The sequence below is a fragment of the Chiroxiphia lanceolata genome, chromosome 31 (assembly GCF_009829145.1).
Source record: "Chiroxiphia lanceolata isolate bChiLan1 chromosome 31, bChiLan1.pri, whole genome shotgun sequence".
Taxonomy (NCBI): domain Eukaryota; kingdom Metazoa; phylum Chordata; class Aves; order Passeriformes; family Pipridae; genus Chiroxiphia; species Chiroxiphia lanceolata.
In genome coordinates this window covers 241484-262787 of record NC_045667.1, presented here as the reverse complement: position 1 = coordinate 262787, position 21304 = coordinate 241484, and the positions used below count along the sequence as shown (strand labels likewise).

The 21304-nt window shown below is 38.7% G+C and overlaps 1 protein-coding gene across 7 annotated transcripts; it reads right to left on the bottom strand.

Moving 5' to 3' along the window:
* Positions 1-290: 290 nt before the first annotated feature.
* On the bottom strand, positions 291-20903 carry SYCP1 (synaptonemal complex protein 1). 7 transcript variants are annotated; one of them, XM_032713724.1, is made up of 31 exons: positions 20715-20903; positions 19592-19667; positions 19376-19422; positions 17899-18063; positions 17446-17513; positions 17184-17257; positions 15836-15894; positions 15363-15432; positions 14675-14748; positions 14202-14316; positions 13665-13750; positions 13344-13528; positions 12839-12906; positions 11685-11746; positions 11018-11122; positions 10312-10415; positions 9712-9829; positions 9414-9484; positions 8655-8736; positions 7730-7792; positions 6997-7059; positions 6123-6239; positions 5611-5721; positions 4855-4947; positions 4224-4298; positions 3904-3963; positions 3091-3237; positions 2708-2794; positions 1286-1432; positions 903-989; positions 291-818 (listed from the first exon to the last, which is right to left on the bottom strand). In XM_032713724.1, exons 1-31 carry the CDS (start codon positions 20790-20792, stop codon positions 675-677), a joined length of 2901 nt encoding a protein of 966 aa, XP_032569615.1. In that variant the 5' UTR covers positions 20793-20903; the 3' UTR covers positions 291-674. The 7 variants fall into 7 exon arrangements, with proteins under 7 accessions (XP_032569615.1, XP_032569616.1, XP_032569618.1 ...); XM_032713725.1 differs by having other exon boundaries at positions 14208-14316; XM_032713727.1 differs by lacking the exon at positions 1286-1432.
* Positions 20904-21304: the final 401 nt, after the last annotated feature.

Here is a 21304-nt window from a genome sequence, read left to right as displayed (position 1 = left end):
CTGCCTGGGATTTCTGTCTGTGTTCTAATACTTAAAGCAACAACATTTAGCCCCACACCACACTTTATATTTCAGATCAACAATTTAATGACATCTTAACATTATTCCTTATGAAATCTTTTTAAACGGAAGTAATTCTATTCAATTTTAGAAGTGTCAGAACTGTTTTAACATACTGAAATAGTAGCTACTGAAAACAAAACAGTCTAAAAGGAAAGGTCTGAGAACATTTAAAATGCAGGAAAAACAAGATGACTTCAGGTAAAAGTGCACACATTTAACAACTTGAGTCACAAAGTATCTTCTGTGAATTATGTATTAAGAAAAACAGAGCAAATTTAAAAGAACAGAATTAAACTTCTTTAAAATCAGTATTTCTAATGCCAGAAAGAGTTTGGAAACAACTTTCTATGTAGTTATTTCAAAATTTAAAATTGGCTAATTTGTGTCCTGACGTTTTATAGCACAGAGGAGGAAAAGGTGGGAAAGGCTCTGCAGGTGGATGTAGCTCTGGATCTGTGAAGTTTATGTGTGTAATGGAAATGAATGTATTCAACACATTGAGTATGACAGAAAAATGTACCAAAGTACTCTGAAAGAATAACAACTCTGTTATTAGTGCCACTGTTACTGACACTGATAAATAATGCCAGGGCACTGCTCATTTCTGCATTTTAAGCAAAGAACTTTGCAACTTCTTTAATTTTTCTTCTCCTGTCCACTTTGGAAACTGCAGCCCATCCTGCCTCGTGCATCTTTCTCATGGCTTTGAGTTTCAGTGCAGAGCCTGGAGATTTCACACTGGAGAGAGTCGGTGTCTAACAAGGAAAATAAAGCCACCATTACTTTCTGGAAAGAATTTGATGAACTGTTTGGTTTAATCTGAAGACAAGCTAATGTACCTTTTTTGGTGCCGTGGAATATAATTGTGAAGCTTGAGGATAATCTTGGTACAACTTCTTAAACATTTTTTCTTCCGAGACCATGCTCTGAAATTAAAAAGAAAAGAACTATTTAGTTACACTATATAAAAAATACTTTTCCCTTCCCCCCAGGAATATTAAAGTATGAACAAAAAAAAAGTTGAGATGTTACTATGAAGCCTGAGCAGTTTAATAACAGGCATGTAAATTATGTACATACAAATACAGTTCCAGAAAGAACCAAGTAAATAAAAATATACACATAAGTAAGGTCTGTGATCTGGAAGGCCCCAGGCTTTCTCTCCACCCTCAGGAGTGTGCCCAGAGAACTGCTCAGGGCAGGTCTGGGCTCTGACTCTCACCAGGAGGTCGCTGTGCTCAGAGCTGTCCGAGTGAGTGTCCAGATGGAGAAGCACTTTCTGCTTTTTCCTCGTGCTCTGCTCGGGAGGCAGATTTGTGCTTCTCTCCCCCTGCAGGGTATGGACTGGAGGAGTCTTTATCACATAGGTCTGGGAAAGAAAATGGTTACATTCCTAGTTCTGTTTCTGGGGATAAGTATAGAATCTAAACCCAACCTCACAACCCACTTTGTGCTCTGAGTTGTCCAAGAAGACACCTGGGAGATGCTGGGGAATTATTATCTTTCCAGCCAAAATGTGAAGCAAAGGCCCAAACAAAAGGGGGTGGGGAGGGAAAATCTCCTCTTTTGGTTGCTGAGCAAGGAGAATGAGCAGGAAGCTGTGGAAGAACTGAGTTTTCTGGCACATGGTATCTAAGTGCTTCCTGTTTATCTGCAGAAATGCAGGTTGTTTGGAACTGTAGCCACCACCTGTGGACTACAACAAACACCTGAGGAAATAGAAACCAACAAAACTGCAGGAAAGTTCTGTCAGAGAGACACTGACATTGATAGCAAGATTGTTTTTACTTAAAATAGTCTTTTCACCACAGGTTAAACCTCTGAGAAACATTGCAATGGTCCACTGCAATCCTTTTCTAAAAAGGGTAGTGTATAAATGGCAGTGAATCTGTTATTACAATATAAACATCACCAGTGGTCTTCTGACAGGGGAAGAGCATAAGTTCTGCAGGGGAGGAGCATAAGTCAGGAATCGTTCGATACTTTGGCAATTTTTACAGCTATACAAGATTTTTTCTATTCCATGGAAAAAAAAGTGCTGTTACAACAACATACTTTTAAAACTAAGTAAGAGAATTCCAGAGATATTATTAAATTCACAGTCTCTCTCTGTAACAATAGGAATTGTTACTTATAAATGATACCTGAGCAAGAAAAATGACACACGTTGGGAGCCCTTCCACAAACTGCTCTCTGATGTCAGTGTGGAATGGTATCACTCTTTTAAACCCCTGTTTATCTCATCAAAAAAATAAATAACCATCTACAGAGAAGTAAGAAGTACAGTCAAAAATGCCACAAGAACAATTCACTGTCAAGAGTCACAAAGATTCCAGGCTGGACTGCCCAAGGGGCTTTTGCCAGACACTGAAGGAGGCATTTCTTCTTTTCCATGTATTGACTCCCCTAGGGATATCATTTAGAGACTTCTTACTTCTTACATTAATAGAGTCACTGTTCTAAATGTGGTTTAGGATTCTCAGGAACGTAAGTCTGTATTTTCTAAAATTACAAAAGGTTGAAGTTAAAAGCAGCTCAATGCCTTTTGGTGAGTGTACATAAATTGTCATGGAACTTCAATGAGATTCCATGTGCATAAACATCACCAAACTGTTTGGTTTAATCTGAAGACAAGCTAATGTACCTTTTTTGGTGCTGTGGAATGTAATTGTGAAGCTTGAGGATAATCTTGGTACAACTTCTTAAACATTTTCTCTTCCGAGACCATGCTCTGAAATTAAAAAGAAAAGAACTATTTAGTTACACTATATAAAAAATACTTTTCCCTTCCCCCCAGGAATATTAAAGTATGAACAAAAAAAAAGTTGAGATGTTACTATGAAGCCTGAGCAGTTTAATAACAGGCATGTAAATTATGTACATACAAATACAGTTCCAGAAAGAACCAAGTAAATAAAAATATACACATAAGTAAGGTCTGTGATCTGGAAGGCCCCAGGCTTTCTCTCCACCCTCAGGAGTGTGCCCAGAGAACTGCTCAGGGCAGGTCTGGGCTCTGACTCTCACCAGGAGGTCGCTGTGCTCAGAGCTGTCCGAGTGAGTGTCCAGATGGAGAAGCACTTTCTGCTTTTTCCTCGTGCTCTGCTCGGGAGGCAGATTTGTGCTTCTCTCCCCCTGCAGGGTATGGACTGGAGGAGTCTTTATCACATAGGTCTGGGAAAGAAAATGGTTACATTCCTAGTTCTGTTTCTGGGGATAAGTATAGAATCTAAACCCAACCTCACAACCCACTTTGTGCTCTGAGTTGTCCAAGAAGACACCTGGGAGATGCTGGGGAATTATTATCTTTCCAGCCAAAATGTGAAGCAAAGGCCCAAACAAAAGGGGGTGGGGAGGGAAAATCTCCTCTTTTGGTTGCTGAGCAAGGAGAATGAGCAGGAAGCTGTGGAAGAACTGAGTTTTCTGGCACATGGTATCTAAGTGCTTCCTGTTTATCTGCAGAAATGCAGGTTGTTTGGAACTGTAGCCACCACCTGTGGACTACAACAAACACCTGAGGAAATAGAAACCAACAAAACTGCAGGAAAGTTCTGTCAGAGAGACACTGACATTGATAGCAAGATTGTTTTTACTTAAAATAGTCTTTCCATAAGAAGGAGACTTTTTATTTTTTGCATCAGTAGATTCACTGTCCAAATCTCAAGGAGGTATCTGAGTCCCAGGAAAATAAGTCCATATTTTCTAAAATTAAAAAAGGTTTAAGCTAAAAGCATTTCAATGTCTTTTTTTGAGTGCACATAAATTATCACAGAACTTCAGTTAGATTCCATATGTATAAATATGACCAAATTCTAAAATAATTTCTTTGGTTAAAGTTACCTTGTGCTCCATTTCAGTTTCAGGAACCCTATTTTGGGAGTGTTTTTTCACAAGATTCTCCTGAAAAGAGTTACAGGATAGGAAGTAAATATTTTATTTGAATTCAGTTGCTAAAAATCTTCTTGGTGTAATTAGAGAGCACAGTCCACTATCATACACTGTTACAAAGTTCATATAAACATATGGCAAGATTTAGTACAACTGCAGCATTCAAAAGTCATTTTTCTATTCACAGTTTCATTTCTTATACAGTTTCTCCCAGTGCATAAGCCCAGGCCAAACCTGTCACCCACACTGCTACAGTTATTAAAAAAATTCACCTTTTCCTCGATTTCTTCTTTCAGTTGTTCCTTAAGGGATGAGAGTTCGCTTTTCAAACGTGACAGCTCACTTTCCTATAAACAGTGAGAAAAAGGGCAGGGAAAAAAGAAAACAGGCCAAAATGAGACAGTAATTAATAGGGATATTTGTTAGAAACAAAGGAAAAATCCATTTGTTTTGCAACCCTATAGTGGAAGCTCTGTTTTAGCTTGTTTTAAAAAGAGCTCAAGTACTATAAGAACCAGGTACTTGACGAGAAGTGTTCAGGTAGGAACTTAAAACCCTTGGGAGAACAGGGGTTAGGGGGGATGGAATCCAACTACTTGATGCTAAAGGTTCTTAGACAGTGAGGTCAGAGCATGATACACTCTCTGGAAAAGCAGACAGAAACCAACTGCTACTCCAATTTATTTTTAGAAATGTTTGGGGTTTTTAATGCACATAAGATCTCTAAGAAAATAAAAGCAAGCAGAAATTAGTGATCTTTACTGTTCAGTCCCACTAAAGCAGACACTTAACCCTCTCCAAGTATTAAATAGGAAAAGTAAAATATGGCATTTATGGTTATATTACACTTGGATGACATCAGCCCCTCCATTGCATTATTTAGTGTTGAAAAGTACTCCTTACCAGTGATCTTTCTGATGATAACTGCTCTTGCTGCTTAATTTTATATAGTTTTAACTCCGCATCTTTTTCTTCAACCATTTTGTCATATTCATGCTGTTTTAAAAAGAACAAACCAAACAAAACATTGGACTAAATGTTACAGTCACAGATCTACCCAGTCTGCAAACATCAGTCCGTTTCTCAAACCAGACTCTTCTGAAGATTCAGGGAGCACCATGAACAAACACTGGTGCTTCTGCAGAAACCGTGGAACAGAAAATGCCCCAGCAGAATTATTTTGTGGGCTGACAGAGAATGCTTAATTTCTATGCAGCAGCACATGTCCCAGCACGTAAGCCATGCTATTTTTATTAACGGTATCTGCTAAATAAATTGCAAAAGGGAGGAATAAAAATGTACATTAAAATATGTCACATTAAACTGCTGAAGGTCACCAAGGAATCTCCTCGAGAAAGAGGCCAGACTGACACTGAAGGACACTGCATTAGGGTGGTATCAAAGGAAGCCTAGAGAAAAAAAAAATCCTAGAAATTTAGATAAATGGCATTTTTCTACCCAGAGGCATGTTTTCAAAATCTGAAGATGAATTTATTTTTAGATGATGAAAAGTCAAGCATGTGTTCAACTTCATTTTCCTAGATTCAGGTCTTTTTTATGAAGCTGCACTTTCTAATTCATAATATGCTGATTTTGAAAGGTTCTTATGTATCATGGTATCACACAGGACAAATCGTAGCAATCAATACAATCTCTTACCTTGTGTTTTTCCATTAGTGCCACCATTTCTTTTATCTTGTGCTGACATCGGATATCAGTTTCTCTCTGTATCATTGTTGCTTCATCATAAAGCAACTTCAACTTTTCTACCTGATAGTAACAAATTTCATTTAATTCATGAACAATTAACAACAATATGTATTTTTTAAAAATCTTAGTTTCATTTCTTCTTCCCCCTGTGGGTGCAAAGTATGTATAGTCTCATTTAGGCTTCATTTGCTTTTAAGAACCTTTTCAAATCCTTTTTATGCATATTATTAAAATGGGCAAATAAACATAGATTAAAAGTACATCCATGGCAGGTAAGTGTCACTTCGAACCACAAGGCCATCTCAAGCACTCTGCCCTAACTTCTCCTGCATTACCATCAGAAAAGTGTGGGCAGAAAAACAATAATATGGCAGAAGTTACAATCTGATTTGGCTCTGCTGTAGTTACACCGAGAGTAGAATTTCTTCGAACAATATCGAACAATATTGAACACCTCTCACCTCTTCATGAAGTTTATTTTCATTTACTTTTTTTGTTTCAATGTCTTTTTGATAGCTGTCAACTGTTTCCTTGTGTTGCTTGTTCATATTTTCCAGCTCTAACTGCAATTTATTCACCTTTTGGGAATGCAGAATTGTTGCTGTTATTTGTTCAGAAATTAATATGCTAATGATTTTTTTTTACCTCTTATTTTTGAGCAGAAACACTCTGTTACCTTTCAGGTATATGATTGAACTGTTTCCTATTTGAAGTTCAGCTTTTTTTCATAAAGAATTAAATTCTGGCCTGAAGTGAGTTAGAAAATGCTCACAGAAACAACGGCAAGAGCCCAATGGGAAACACAGCCCTAAGCTGTGACTTCCTTGGAAAAAAAAGACAGATGGAGATTTTATTCCCTCCTATGTAGATCTATTTCAGATTTTCCCAGTTGTATGGTGTGTTGTCCTCCCAACTGTGCATTTTGATTACAGTTTTGTCTTTTAAGTTTTTCGTAAGAGTGTCTTAAAAAAAGTCCACTTCTTTCTTGAAGTGTGGTACCCAAATAATGTATGTATTTCTTTTAATTGCTTTTCTATTTCAATGGGATTACTGAATACTCTTCAGTACGCTATCAACCAAACACAGAAAGGGACTGATCAGGAACAATATAATTCCTTGGGATGTGAAGTCCATCTCTTCTAAATGTCTACTAGCCCAGTCAGAGCTCAATGAGTAAAAATGGAAACACCTTCCAAAAATTATGGGCCCATTCCTGCAAAATCTGTATCCCAGATCCATAGACTAGTTCAGAATGTATTTAAATAATATTATCATTAGTTATACTGGGACTTAAACCACTCACCTCATCTTCTACATGATGTTATTTAAACCTACCTTTCCTTCATAAATACTGGTTTTCTTGCTTTCTGCAGTAATTTTCTTTTTCAGCACCTTATTCTGTTGAAATAAAGCAAAACAAACACTGTACTTTAAAAAGTTTACAGAATTCTGTAATGCTTTAACTGCATCAAGCAGGTAAGAATCTTAAAACATTCCAGCTTTCCTCAAGCAAATAACTCTCTGTTGAGCAGTTCAGGTTCTGATCAATTCTCAAAACAAAAAGGAATGCTCCACTGATTCCTGGGATAAACCTGTTCCTTCAAGACCTCATGAAAGGCTCCTCCTGGGCAGCAACAGAGAATAACAAATGAGGGGCACAATAGGAATTAAAACTAAGATGCTGCTGACAGAAGGGGTGTAGATGTCATGACAAAAAATAAAAATGAAGTTATGACAATTTGTGCTAATGCACAGTTCTTTTCTACTAGTGGTAACTGAGACAGGGCTTTACTACAAGTCCATAAATAATGCCATATACTAAATGAAAAAAGTAAATGTTTATTATAGATATTATTTCTGTAATTGCTATTTTCAAATGAAGGATAATTTAAAAAATCAAATAATTTCAAAGGTGACTCCTTAATCTGCTCAGTTAGGATAAGAAAGGAAATTATCAATTACATAGGTGTATCTAAAGATATCACAGCAGACAAAACCTGTTGAAAAGTAACAGACACCACAAAATACCATCTCTTATGTATTTGTGACTTTTAAAAACTGTACACACCTCCTGCTGCAACTCTTCAATGCATTTGGTTTTATTTTCCACCTGTTTCTTTAAATTATTCATCTAAAAGAGATATTTCAAACATTAATGAATAACTCCTACCAATGCCTCCCTGTGTTAGAGATTACTGTCAACGTTCTCAAACGTGCATTTGCCCCACCCTGATTTACTCCAGCAAACTGAAACACAACCTGCCGTGTTACAGTGATGGGAGTTTCAGCCATAAAGTACTAGAAGATGTTAATTAATGGCAGTGAACCAGTTCCTCGGTGGTTGTAGAGTTTAAAGAGAAGAAAGAAGGGAAAAAAAAAAAGTAATTTCACAATTTAAAAAACAATCTTGTGCCAGGTTCCCTACAATCCATGAAGAAAAATGAGTTTTCCTAGTTACTTCCTAAAGTCTTCAACTGCTTTGCCTTTCTCGAAATTCCATTTTCAATAGTCTTAACCTGGAATCACAATTATAAATTTTTGACTTTTACAATGAAATTCTGAAATCCATTCTAACGCTAAAAAAACAGGTGTGCTTGGAAACTAGAGTAAGGAAGTAAAAATATTTTAACCTCTTTAAGCTGAAACTCAGCTTATATATTGAAAGCTAATCGAGACCCCATCCATCACTCAGTGGGGATATGGAAATAAAGGAAAGGAGGTTCCTGTTTGCCTGAAATCTAACAATCTAATTTTAAGCCTTCAAGCAAAGAGTGAACATCCCAGTGAAGGTCCCTGTCTTTTAAAATAAAAGGGCTCAGCATGTGCACACATGTTGGCCCAGCTGGAGCAGCCCTGACAGCAGAACCCTCTGGCAGAGATCACACCCCGAGGCAGAGCCTTGCAGGAAACAACCCAACAAACATTTTACATTTCGAGTCTGTCCTACAGGTTATGCTGTATATTTTCACAACAAAGCACATGATGTAGCATACATTTTCTTCTCTTTCATCCAGTTTACTTTCAATCTCTTCCCCTGTCTTTGCCATTTTCTCCTTCAAAGACTCCAGTTCATTTCTGAAGGCCAAATTAACAAGCATTAGTAAATATTTAAGATTTACTAAGAACCTCTTTACTGCTTAATCTTTACTAAGAAATCTAACTTCTTTTCAGTAAAGACATATTTTATTTTCTAGAAAGAGCTGCTAATATTGATGGGAATTTCATAAGCTGTTCAATGAAAATGCTCTTACAATGAAGTAAAGTGCCTGGTAAGTTAATGTGTGACCTGTCCAAAGGTTTTGTAAGGTATGGAAAGGTGTTCCCCTTACCTAAGGAAAATATATCCTAAACTGTAATGCAGCTGTGAAACATGGAAGGCTGCCTGGAACTGCTGGTACAGAGATTACTGCAAAGACTGACATTTAACCAGCTTCACCTTTTCACATTTAATTCATAACCTTGAACCTTTATTTTCATTTCCTTCCCACCTAAAATGTCTAATGCAAAACAGGACAGCTCCTTCTATGTAATAAAAAGCTATGGCAAAAGTTGTTCCTGTAGCAATAGGTATCACTAATTTGAGAAAATTTCTACAATGGCCAACACAGTTTCTGTTTAGCTATATAATCTAAAAAGAACATTAATCAGAAACCACAGAAAACAGCATATGAACACAACACTCAGACTAACTGTGATGGAATTGAGTCTAATTACTTTAATAATATCAGATATTAAGATTTGGTTTTACTTGCCTTAGCTGGCTATTTGCCTCTTCCAGGTTTTCAACTAACTGCTTTGTATTCTCTTCTTTTTTCTTGCTATCCTAAATAAAGACCCGTGTAAATTCAAGGTGACATCTTAAAAAATGTAAAGGCATCCAGAGCATGTTGGCCTGCCTTATTCACAAGGGTAACTGTGCTTCCTTTGTATTTCAGACACAAAAAGCAGTTCAGGTACTCTACAGAACCATGGCATGGTGCAGTTTACTATCTGATTTGTACTTTAAATTGAGTATTGTCATCTAAAAGCAGCTGGAAGTCTACAACTTGCCTTGTGACTTTCTTGCAGTTTCTTGAGTTCTGCAGCCACATCACTTTTCTCTTGTGCTATTTGTTCCTTCTCTAGTGAAAGCTTATTGATACACACAGTCAGTTGTTCATTCTTTAACCTAATGTAAAACAAATGGTCAGGAGAAATAAGAACGTGCATTTTGAAATTTCCTTTCAAGTTAAATTTGTCATTATCAAGTGTTACTTCAGGCTGGAAAAAGTCCAGGCCTTTATCTACAAATTTAAGGTTTGCAGCAAAGTCACAGTGATGCAAAAAGGCAACAGAAGAAGGAAAGAAAACAAGTCACCTTTTATATAAATATACTGGCAATTGAAGATGATGTAGTTCAAAGCAGAATTAACAATGAATTCAGAAACTTTCTCTTCATGTTAACACAATTAGGTCACAGAGATATGGAACAACTCCATAAACACAAATAGAGAAAATATAATTCATAAATACAAGTATATAATGAATGTCATACTGTGTTGTTCAAAATTTTCATTAGAAAACAATCATAGATCATTCATTGTGTAATAAAGTAACTTCTACGTCACACAAAACCAATTTTGAATATTATATTTTCAAAGATGGTCATACGTCTCTTGTTCAAGATCCGTTTTCAGAGTCAAAAGCTGGTTCAAATAATCTTGTTCCTTTTCAACTGTACTAGTCAGCTGTGCTTTCAAATCGTGGATTTCTTTCTGCAAAAAGAGGAGTTTTGCGTTTACACATCTAAACTGCAACTCATGAAAGTCACCAGCCATGAACTGAGAGCACAGAGCTTTCAGATGGACCCAACAACATCCAGGCCAGAGATTACCCCGACCACATCTTCACATGTCTCTGCTGGACATGGAAGGGGTGAGGCTTGAACTCTGACATGAGTGCTGGACATGTCCCCCACTGTGAGTCTAATTAACCAGTCTGCAAAATTGCTGACTAAATTAGTTTTCTTGGACATCATTGTAAATAAAGACATTCACTTCAGACATCATAAGCTCTTACATTTACCTAAACAAAAAAGACTAAAACCAAATCACAGAATTCCAGTACCATGTGACAGAGTAGAAGGGCAACTGACAGGGGTGTGTCCTCATCCTTAACACAGATACTGTGGGAATGCAAGAGCAAGGGACCACAGGCTCCTCTAGGACAGAGGAGCTCCTGCTACCAGTCACCAGCAGAGCAGCTCAGGGTGCAGCACTGCTCTGACTCGATGCCATTTCTTATGTTCTTGTATACAAGTTACAATGTGCAACTTAACTATTTATAAAAACATGTTATTATTGCCCTTTTATCAGACCTCTCTCATTTGGAGAACATTTTTTGTTTCCTCTTCTCTCTCCTGCAAACTTTCTACAGTAGCCTCAAGATGCTCCTTCTTCAGTAAAAGTCCTTCAATTTTCTCCTGTTTCAGAACATTAGTGAGACTCAGTTCAGAAAATTCAATGCAGATTTTAAGGAATAAACAGACATGGCAAAATGTACACCTGGTTTCACACTATCCTACTTTAGCTGATACAGTTTCTTGTTAGACTTGTGAATATAAAATCATAATGAAAATAAAACTCTATTAAGAATGTACTTCATATATTTTAGACTTCTGGGACAGAACATGGGCCTGTGTCACAGTGCAGGAGGGTTCTCTGACACCAGAGCTAATTACCTCCTTACAAGTAAGGAAAAAAATGGGAAATCTTTATGTCCAGAGGGAGTGGCATTTAAATAGGTGTGAATGAAGAAGGAAATAACTGGAAACCTTAACAAGGAAAACCAAAACAAAGCACAACAGGACAAGAAAAACAGTGGAAAGAATCAAGTCCTTCGAAGAAAATACTGAAATTGTGTGTCTACCAGAAACATCAAGGCAGAATAAACAGTGTTTATATATGGCACTTAACATACTTATAAAGTAAGAGAAATTTCAGATGAAAAGTAAATGCTATGAGACTAATAAAATGAACACTTACCAGTGTTCCTGACAGTTCTTCAAGCTGCATTTCTTTGTCACATTTTAGTTTAGTCATCTCTTCTACAGCACATGTAATGTAAAATTAATGGAACAGAAATAATTTTTCATATTTAGCAGGCAATATAAAACAATTTTCCCTTTGCAATACCTGATTTTTGAAACTTGTTTGATTAAGTTCAGAAACTGTAAAGCTAACTTATGACTTAATCTAAATGTAGACTTGAAAAAATTATTAAGAAAGACACTAGCAAATATATATCTGAAGAGAAACTAATAATTTATCTTTTATAAAATTCAGAGCCTATTATGTTTTCCACAGTTACATCTTCAAATAAACTGTGGACTGTAAGAACGGAGTGATCTCCAAGTATTGATGCATCTGAATTGTTCCAGAAAAAGAATCTGAACTGCTGAAGGTACTGACATGGACATGCTGAGAAAGGAAATCAGTTATTACTAACTTCAAAATGTTTTCTATGTGCACATTGGTATTTTACAATGGACACTGAGGTCATGTTGGGTCTGGACTTCTCCCAGGTCACATCTTGCCTGTTCTAGACAAGCATCATCAGTTCACTTTGGAACACTCTTCAGATGCCCTCAGTGTACCCAGGGACATCAAATTCTACTTCTCATCTGTCACATGAGGACTAGAGACATGTGCTGCACAGCAGCAAAAGTGCTGAAGACAGACCTCTTACTCTGGGGGCTAAGGAACACCTACCTAGAAACCACAGCACATCAAAGCAGCATTTAAAGACAACCACTGTGTCATTCCATATCCAACTGGTCTGCAGAAACCTTAACAGGAGTGTTTTGTCTCTGCTACGAGCTACAGAAGTCATTCCTGGAACCTGGAGCAGTGTAACACCTCTCAAACAGTTCTGCAGTGCCACCAGCCTTATCTGGAAACCAAACTGATTCCAGGAGAGCCCCTGCATGGATGGTCTCACTACTGGAGGTCAACCCAGCACTGTGGTTTGGCTGTTGCCAGTTACAATGACCATCAAAGAAAAGGGAGGCAGATGAGTGAAAATAAATTGAAGCATTCCTGACAGGTACAGGTACTGTAAAACCATTTCTCCAAGCAACAGAGACAGTCCATTTCCAGAAAACAGCAGAAAACATTTTCTGCCTTTCTACAGGTCTTACCCAGTTCAGCAGACTTATTTCTGAGCTCCAAGGTAAGCAGCTTGGACTCGTCTTCACATTTCTCTAATCTAAGAAAATGGTAATTAAAAAACCCCAGTATATGTACCAAACACTTCATTCAGAACTTAAAGGACAATAAGACCAGGTCTTACCACAAGCACTTTAAGAACATTTGCCTTTCAACAGGCAGATGGTATATCTGCCTGCAACACATATCAAATTGCACTTTTACAACTTCAGAACAGCAGACACAAAAGTAAGCAAATATTTACATACAGAAATCTGTATTTCTTAAAGAGAATTATGAGGAGGGGGGGAATATGTATTTTTTTTATAAACCAGTATCAACCAGCACAATCAAAAAAAAGATTTCATTAAATTCTCTGCATTTAGACCACTGTGACAAAAAACCTCTGAATTTCAGCTTCACGTACAACTGTTCTTGATTTTGTCATAAACTGCAACCTATAAGACCATTCTTTGAACTTAAAACTTTTTAATTTACCTATTTTGCTCTTTTTGCAGCAAGCTTTTCAAACTGGCAATAGAAGTCTCAAACTCTGCTGTCAGGGCTGCATGCAAAGCCTTAGTTTTTTTACATTCCTCCTCCTGTGCTTCTTTTTCTTCAGTGACCTGAATTAATGTTTTCACTGTAGTCTGGAATTCGTTTTCTAAGCTCTTTTGAGTAACCTTAAAAAAATTATATAATTTCTAAACATGTTTTGCAACAAAGAGCTACAGTTGTTTCATGTCTAAAGTATCAGTAATTATTTATGCAATTACTCATCTAACCTATTTATGCTGGAAAACCATAAGCAAGTTGTACCTCTGCCTTTTCCAATGAAGTTTTGGCCTCCTCCAGCTCTGCCCTCAAATGTTCTTGATTGACCTGGGATTCCTTTAAAATTTCTCCTTCAATGCAAAAAGATGTATGCTTATTATTTAAGAAAAATAGGGTAGTTACTAAAAAATGCTGCTAAAAATGTAAAATGGTCATAGAATTTAACAAAGACAAAGGTACTGGCATCATATACTACAAATATTTTGAATATAAATGGCTTAAAAATATTGAAAATCAAGTTCTGAAAAATAAGTTTCCTCCTCAATGGCACCTGTCTAACTGTAAATATGCAAAACTCAAGCAATGTATTTTCCCCTTGCAATCTTCAAAAGCCCTCACTGTTGACTCGCCCTAAAAACGACCCTGCCAGTTCTGATCCCACATCAGCAGTGTCTGTTCCAAACAAAATTAAGGCCTGCAAGGCCCCAAAATTCTGTTGTTGACTAGTAACAGAGTGAAATTATCATGAGCCTGTTTCCTATGCTTCTATAAACAACTACATTTTAACACAGCAGAGAGGACTCTTACTTTTTTCTTCTATTAAGTCAGCAATCTTATTTTGTGATTCCTGCAGCTGAGCCTTGATGTCTCTTATTACATCATCTTTTTCATCACTCTGTATGATAAGAGCTGAAATCTAGCAAAATTAAAATAATATCATAATGAAGTCTAGAGAAAGGACAGATTCCCATTTTCATTTGTGCCCCGTGGAGGATGAGCAGACATTCTGCTGGGATTCGAGTTAGAGAAGGTGGTTGGTCTGAGCCAAATATTGATCAAGCCAGGAATGAAAAAGTTCTCCAGTTCAAAATCAGAACATGAATTCTAACAAACTAAAGATACTGAACATCACTTAATTTAGCAGAATCTGACTTAAATGCAGCTCCAGTTGTTATTTTTGTCTTTTTTACCAATGCCCAGAAACTCCTTGGCCCTTGCATTGCCCCTTCATTCACAAATAAAGCTGTATGTATTAGATTGTAAACTCAGCAAACCTGCTCTTCCTTCTGACTGACTTCCAGTTTGCAATCTCTTTCGAGCTTCTCCATTTTTTCTGCTTCTTCTTTTACTTTTGAGATACAGTAATATCCATAGTTAACATTCTAGCTGAAAGATACTCCAAGTTCAATGCAATTTTCCAGTTTAAGATTGCTTATAATTGTACAATTCGTTTCCTAACAAGCAACTGTTGACATAATGCTTGATTTTATAATTAGACAAAACACCTTTTTTGCCAGCTTTGCACAGAATTAGTCCATTATTCCATGTTTGTTACAAGAAACTAACAGAAATGTCCATGTAAAGATTAAACAGGAACATAGTAGCCTATATAAAGCAAGTATTTAATAAAGTTCCTGTAGCTACACACGAGGGCATTATCATTTAAATACATCAACTACATAAAATAAGTGGTGATCTCCAGACTGTATTCACAGAGAAACCTTGGACTTTGAGCGACTCTTTGAAAAATAAAGTTCCAAATTTGGCCCAGGGGAACAATAAAAGGGCCCAGGCAGTGAACAGCAGGCAGCATGAATAAAAGAGGGTCCCAATGTCCCAGAGTCACCTGCTCACCCTTTGAGCACTTCACATCTGTCAGCCTTGACACTGCAGGTGTAATAAAAGCTATGAAGTACAAAACTGTTGTGCCTGAAGAATAAACACAACAAAGAGAATTCTCACATTTGAAACTCATTTCCAATCTGTCATTCTCTGCTTGCCCACGAAGCTCTTCAAACGCCACTGTCATCCTCTAAAAAACAAAATTCAGTATTTGAAGTTCAGTACTGGAAACCCTGGAAGTTCTCCAGAGGCGGTTTCCAACCTCGGTCATTCTGAGAAACTCCCAGGTAGGTGAAACAGAACTCAGGTGAAACAGAGCACAAAAAGGAGACAGAAGTTCTGGAAGTCACCTCACACTGTGCACAGACCACACAGATCACAGGGATTTACCTCCCACACGCTGCTGCACTTCATCCACTCAATGTGCTTTATAAATACAAAAATCATTTTTGAAAACAACTGAAAGTCTGACTTCCTGCATCACACATGACATGATCCACACAGATGATGGACACAAATAGTATCCCAACAAACTCAGCTCAACATACCCCTGGAACTGCCATTTCAGCCTTTTAACAAGCCACATCACTTACTTCTACGTTGCTGTGAAGTTCCTCGTACAGTTGTCTTGTTTCTTCTCTTTCCTGTTCATCTATCAAAGCAAGAATGTACAGTAGTTTTTCTTTTGAAAAAGAATGCCAGCTGTCCAAGCCATTATGCTTAATCAGCATAATGAATTAAAAGAGGAATTATCTTTTCTTATTAAAAAACAGTAATTATGAATCAGAGTGCCAAAAGTTATGTAATCTAGGGAAAATGTTTATTCCATTGAAACACCAAGCAAGATCAGCTTTTAAATTTCCTTCTCAATCTCACTTTTTCTGTGAAAAGTGTACTTCTGGATCAATTTATATAACTATATCAATTCTTATACTATTAATGTTGCTGAATATTAATGTATCAAAAATGTTAGTGTTTGATAAACTCTAATATAGAGTTTAGCACTAAATATCTTCCCATCAGCAGAGATACCTACAACCACAGAACTGTCATTAGAGACTTGTAACAACACTCCATGTCCATATTTTCTTTTTTTCCTTCATTTTTGTAATTGCTACTATTGTTCCCTAAGAAAACAATCGTAGAAGAGAACAGTAGGAAACACAGTTATCAAAGAAGAACAGTGTATCTATACACGTGTGTTTCTAGAATTAAAGCTAAAAAGAAACAGACACTTCTTAAGTACCTGGGATCAAGTTAGGAAAAGTTTAACGATTATAATACCAATTCTGAACTGCATATAAAACAAAATCCCCAGTCAAGAACATGTTTTAAACCCTTGAGAATTTAAACTTCATTAAGTTCTCCAGCTGCCTTGGCTTGGTCAGTTCAGTGAGAAGAATGCTCATTGTGTCTTGGGGTAGGGGCCTCTTTTCCTCACCAATGTGTAACTGCTCCGAGCAGGAAATGCCAGCTCTGGAAATCTGTTAAGAGTGCTGGCAACACAGCCTCAACAGGCACGAAGGGCCACCTCGTATGTCTTCACATATTCAAGGTGTCTGGATGGGACTGAAACCCTTCAATGGGCAGCCCAAACTTCAGGAGACCTGCACTGCTCTGGAGGGACTGCCAGCTGATCAGGGTCTGACCCTGCCTCAAACCAAAGACCTCCCAGGCTTGGAAACTGTAAGGGACTGTAAACAATGATACTGGCTTCAGAAAACCTCTGGAGTTAACATTACAAAGCACATATGTCAGATATGGCTTCACTTCTAATTTTGTGAACCACCTAAAATTCACTTCTCATTTTAAGAGCCACATCCAGTTCATCTGAACCGCAGAACAGATCTGGAACAGCATGAGAACTTTTTTCTGTTGGTGAATTTAGAGCAAGTTAGAGATACATTTACATTTATAAATCAAAATTAAAAAAGCATTTACATTTGCTGGTCTTCTCTGTGAAGTGAGTGCAGGTTTCCTTGAGCAGATTGCACAGATGCCTTGAAGCAGTGTTTCTAAAAGAGGGAAAAATACCATAATATGTTGTCACAAGAGTGCAGTGCTTTGTGTACCTAAGGAGTACCAAAGTAAATAACCTTTACAATTTAACAGCTCTATGGAACTGCCCACCCCAGCACAGTTCTCAGCATGAAAACTAATTATTTTCACCCCCCCCCCCCCAAAATTTGTCTCTATTACTTACTCTTTCAAGAGATCTTTCTTTTCACATAGCTCATCTTCCAGTTTTAAATGGAGTTTTTCATTTTCAAACTAATTTCATAGGGAACAAATACAAAAAGACATTGTTACTGAAAAATATACCAGAAATACACTGTGACTTCTCAAAAAAAGTAATTTTGTGGTCAGAAGACAGAAGTCTGTTTTATCTGGTATCACATGCTGAGTCATCTTTTGCATTAAAGACATAATAATAAACGATAATTTACAAGCAACTGAAACACTTACAGGTATGTTCTTCATACACACATTCACACAGGACAGGTGCACACCCCTTCTCAGAATAACTGTTTTCTTAAGGCACAAATCAAACTGCAACATTCTTCAATACTGAACTGTATGAATAATATTGTCATACTAAATCAGGAAGCACTTTCTCTTAACTCTATCTATTCAATGTATATTGTACAATACTGGCCTGCAGTTCTTGAATGGTTTTATGTTGTGCTTCAATAACATTTCTATTTTCTTGCAGTTTTCTTTCTTTCTGATTTAGTTCTGATTCCACAGTCAGTTTCCACTGCTTGATCTTCTCAGCCTCTTTGTAGAGTTTTGAGTACAATTCATTCATTGTTTCTATATTCTATTAAAACAGGTTCCACAATTTAATCTCAAATGTTATTTTATTAATAATGTTGCAGATAACATATTTATCTCTTAGAAGGGAGTATTTTTTTTCCACAGTTGGTGACACAAGCTTATACACGATCAGGAGCCAAAGTTTAAACCTTTGTGCATCCACTGTGTCTGTAACAACAGATATTACAGAGAAAGTAGGAGACACAAACATAAGTGAAAAACCCCCAACTGCCTTCAGACATCACCAAATAGATGGTCTTCAAGAAACGGATAACTGCACTCTACCAAACCCAATAAAACTTTTGCTAGAATTATCAGTAGAGCCAAAATTCCTCCTCTCAGGTTCTTCACACCATTTCCCTCCTCTCCTTCTGACAGACACTGCTGAGCTCAGTAAAAGCAGCCTCAGAGACTTTGCTCAAGAGTACCTGCAGTATGTTTTTGCAGGTAACTCATACACAGAGCAGGCAGGAAAACCACCCAACCTTGTGCTCTTAGAACATCGTTAAAGTGTTGCACAAGCAATGCTGGGTCAGTGGTTGAGGGAGGTCAGAGCAGCATAGGAGACCACAGGACAGCTTGGCTTACATAGGATTTCCCCTCACACTATCCTTGTTTTGGTTGCATCACAACACTGCTACAGTCCTGACTGTACTTTAACAGCTGCCAGGATTCATATCCCCAGTTTAGTCCTTGGGGATATGAAAATCAGTAGAACTGCAAGAAATGTGTTTTATTTTGTGGCAGCAAACAGCATTTTGAATATGGGAAGTACAGAAGCTACTGCGAAGAAATGAGCTTTACTGAGCTGTACCAAAGCAGTAAAATGCTGGTAAAGATGCTATGAAAAGAATCCAATGCCTGAGGAAACCACTCCACTACATTAATTGTTTTACACATAAAATAAACCCAGACCAGACAACTGGGATAATCTACTCCAATTTTCCAAAGGATACTCTGACTTCAATCCTTCTGCCTTTCAACAGACTATTCAGAACCACTTCCACAAAGATATCTAAGTGGATTAAAACCCCCAGACTTCCCAGACACTTAAAAAAAACCCCAAACCAAACCAAAAATAACAAACAAACTTGGAATCACTTTAATTTTTAAAGGTTTGTCTCCAGGCTTGTTCACTAAATCGCAAATATCTCCTCTAACTGATTCACTTCTAAATAGGAGACAGAACATGATTATTCCCTTCTGACTATTTCCTTTAGTCCTAAATTATCTACTGAATAATGCTTTAGGCACTGTTTGGGAACAAATTAAGAGGCCCCAAGAAGTTAGATATGCAGAGTTGATACTTAGCTGACCTCTTCATCTACTTCAGAGCAAAGTTTTACTTGCTGTGACATTGTAGCTGAAATATGAAAAGATTTTGATCAATGTATTTCTAAAAAAAGTATCAGTGAAACTGTATTTAACAGCATTACAGCTATGAGACTGTTAAGACTACTCATGAATATTAAAACTCAACAATATTAAAAAAATTAAAGAATATGCAAGGTAAATGTTTATTTTAGTCTTACCTGAATCAGCGACTTCACCACGGTTCAGGGTACGGAATGGCAACTTAAAATCATCACCTGGGCATTTGTTAAAACCCTGCACAAATTTTAAAATGAGCTTCTTATGGGTAGGTTTGTAAAGAAGGATTATAAAATCCAGAAAAAAAAAGTACACCTAATGTGAAAATAGAATTTTTCATTAAGAAAGGAACTGACTACAATTTTCAAAGCCCAAGGCATTGGTAATGCCTTTGGAACTCGCTTGCTTCTTACTTCACAGTGGTTTATCAAACTGTTGGTCTTCTGTAGTTTGCTTTATAGACTGAGGTCAAAGGGGGAGCTTTTGATGTAGAACACTCAGCAGCTCTTGCCTGTCTGTGCACAGGTGCATGGTAAAGGACTCAGGAAGCAAAATTATTTCTTTGAAGGCCAGTAGTTGATATTTATTTTTTGCTTGACTTCCAAGGGCAGCTCTAAACCACATGTGATTATGTTTTAGCACGAAAATGTCCTTTTACAAGGTTTTTAGTAACAGAAGTTCGCGTTGGAAATAGCGAAACTCATCTCCTGTTAGAATATCCCGTTTGAATCTAAACAGATTTCAAAAGGAGCCTCGACATGAAAAAATAACGTGTTGAATTCACATAATTCAGTGTGGTAACAGAACATTTTCACTGCACACTTGATCCGGTGAGAGCAAAACATCAAAGCCACTGTGAGCATCTGAGTGGGGCACTGCTCACTCACTGTGCTGAATTACATCAAACGTGGATTTATCATCAGCGATGTACAGCTACAATTCAGAGCAGATGCTAGAGAAGGTGACTCCCTTCAGTTTTGATAGAAACAACAGCAAAAGGCTTTGAAATTGAAACTGAAGATGTTTTCCCCCAGCACCAGTCTTAGCAGTACATATAGTATATGAGTTTAGCGCACAGACTTTCTCGCACGTGTGTGTGTGTGCTTCAATTCAGGGCTCTTCTGGGGGACTCCCCGGACAGAGCGCTGTCCCCGTGTCCCCGGGGAGGGGCCCCTGCGCTCTCCCACCGCCCTCTCCTCAGCCACGGCCTCCAGAGCAGCACAAACCCGAGGCGGGGCCGACGGCGCCCTGTCCCTGACACAGCCCCGCGGCCCGAGCGCTCACCTGGGTTCTGACCGCAGACGGCTGCCCAGCGCTCAGACGCGGCGGCACGAACAATTTAAACGGGTTTTCTTTTTCCATCGCCTCGGAGAAAAAGCGGCGGTCGCGCGAGTCGGCGGCCCCTCCCTGGGGCCGCTGAGGGGAAAAGGCGAAAAGGGCGGGAAGCGACGAGGCGGCGGCGGCCCCTCAGCGCGGCGCGAGCCCGGCGGGGGGGCGCCGCCTAGCGGGGCTGCGGGGCCGGGGGCGCCGGCGCTGCCCCGGGAGCTGCGGCCGCTCGGGGTGAGGGGTCCGGAACGGCCCCGGGAGCTGCTCCCGCTCGGGGTGAGGGGCTCGGAACGGCCCCGGGAGCTGCGACCGCTCGGGGTGAGGGGCCCGGAACGGCCCCGGGAGCTGCTCCCGCTCGGGGTGAGGGGCTCGGAACGGCCCCGGGAGCTGCTCCCGCTCGGGGTGAGGGGTCCGGAACGGCCCCGGGAGCTGCGGCCGCTCGGGGTGAGGGGCTCGGAACGGCCCCGGGAGCTGCGGCCGCTCGGGGTGAGGGGCCCGGAACGGCCCCGGGGCCCGGCGGGACTGCGGGCGGGGGCCCTCGGGCAGCG

What these genes read in the sequence shown, in the direction of transcription:
- SYCP1 (XM_032713724.1), bottom strand. Translation starts at nt 20,792, where the DNA reads ATGGAAAAAGAAAACCCGTTTAAATTGTTCGTGCCGCCGCGTCTGAGC. An exon ending in CTTCATTGGAAAAGGCAGAG is followed by an intron (nt 13,529 to 13,664) that starts GTACAACTTGCT and finishes AATTTTTTTAAG; the next exon opens with GTTACTCAAAAGAGCTTAGA. An exon ending in AAGAACTGTCAGGAACACTG is followed by an intron (nt 11,123 to 11,684) that starts GTAAGTGTTCAT and finishes GTTCTGAAACAG; the next exon opens with GAGAAAATTGAAGGACTTTT.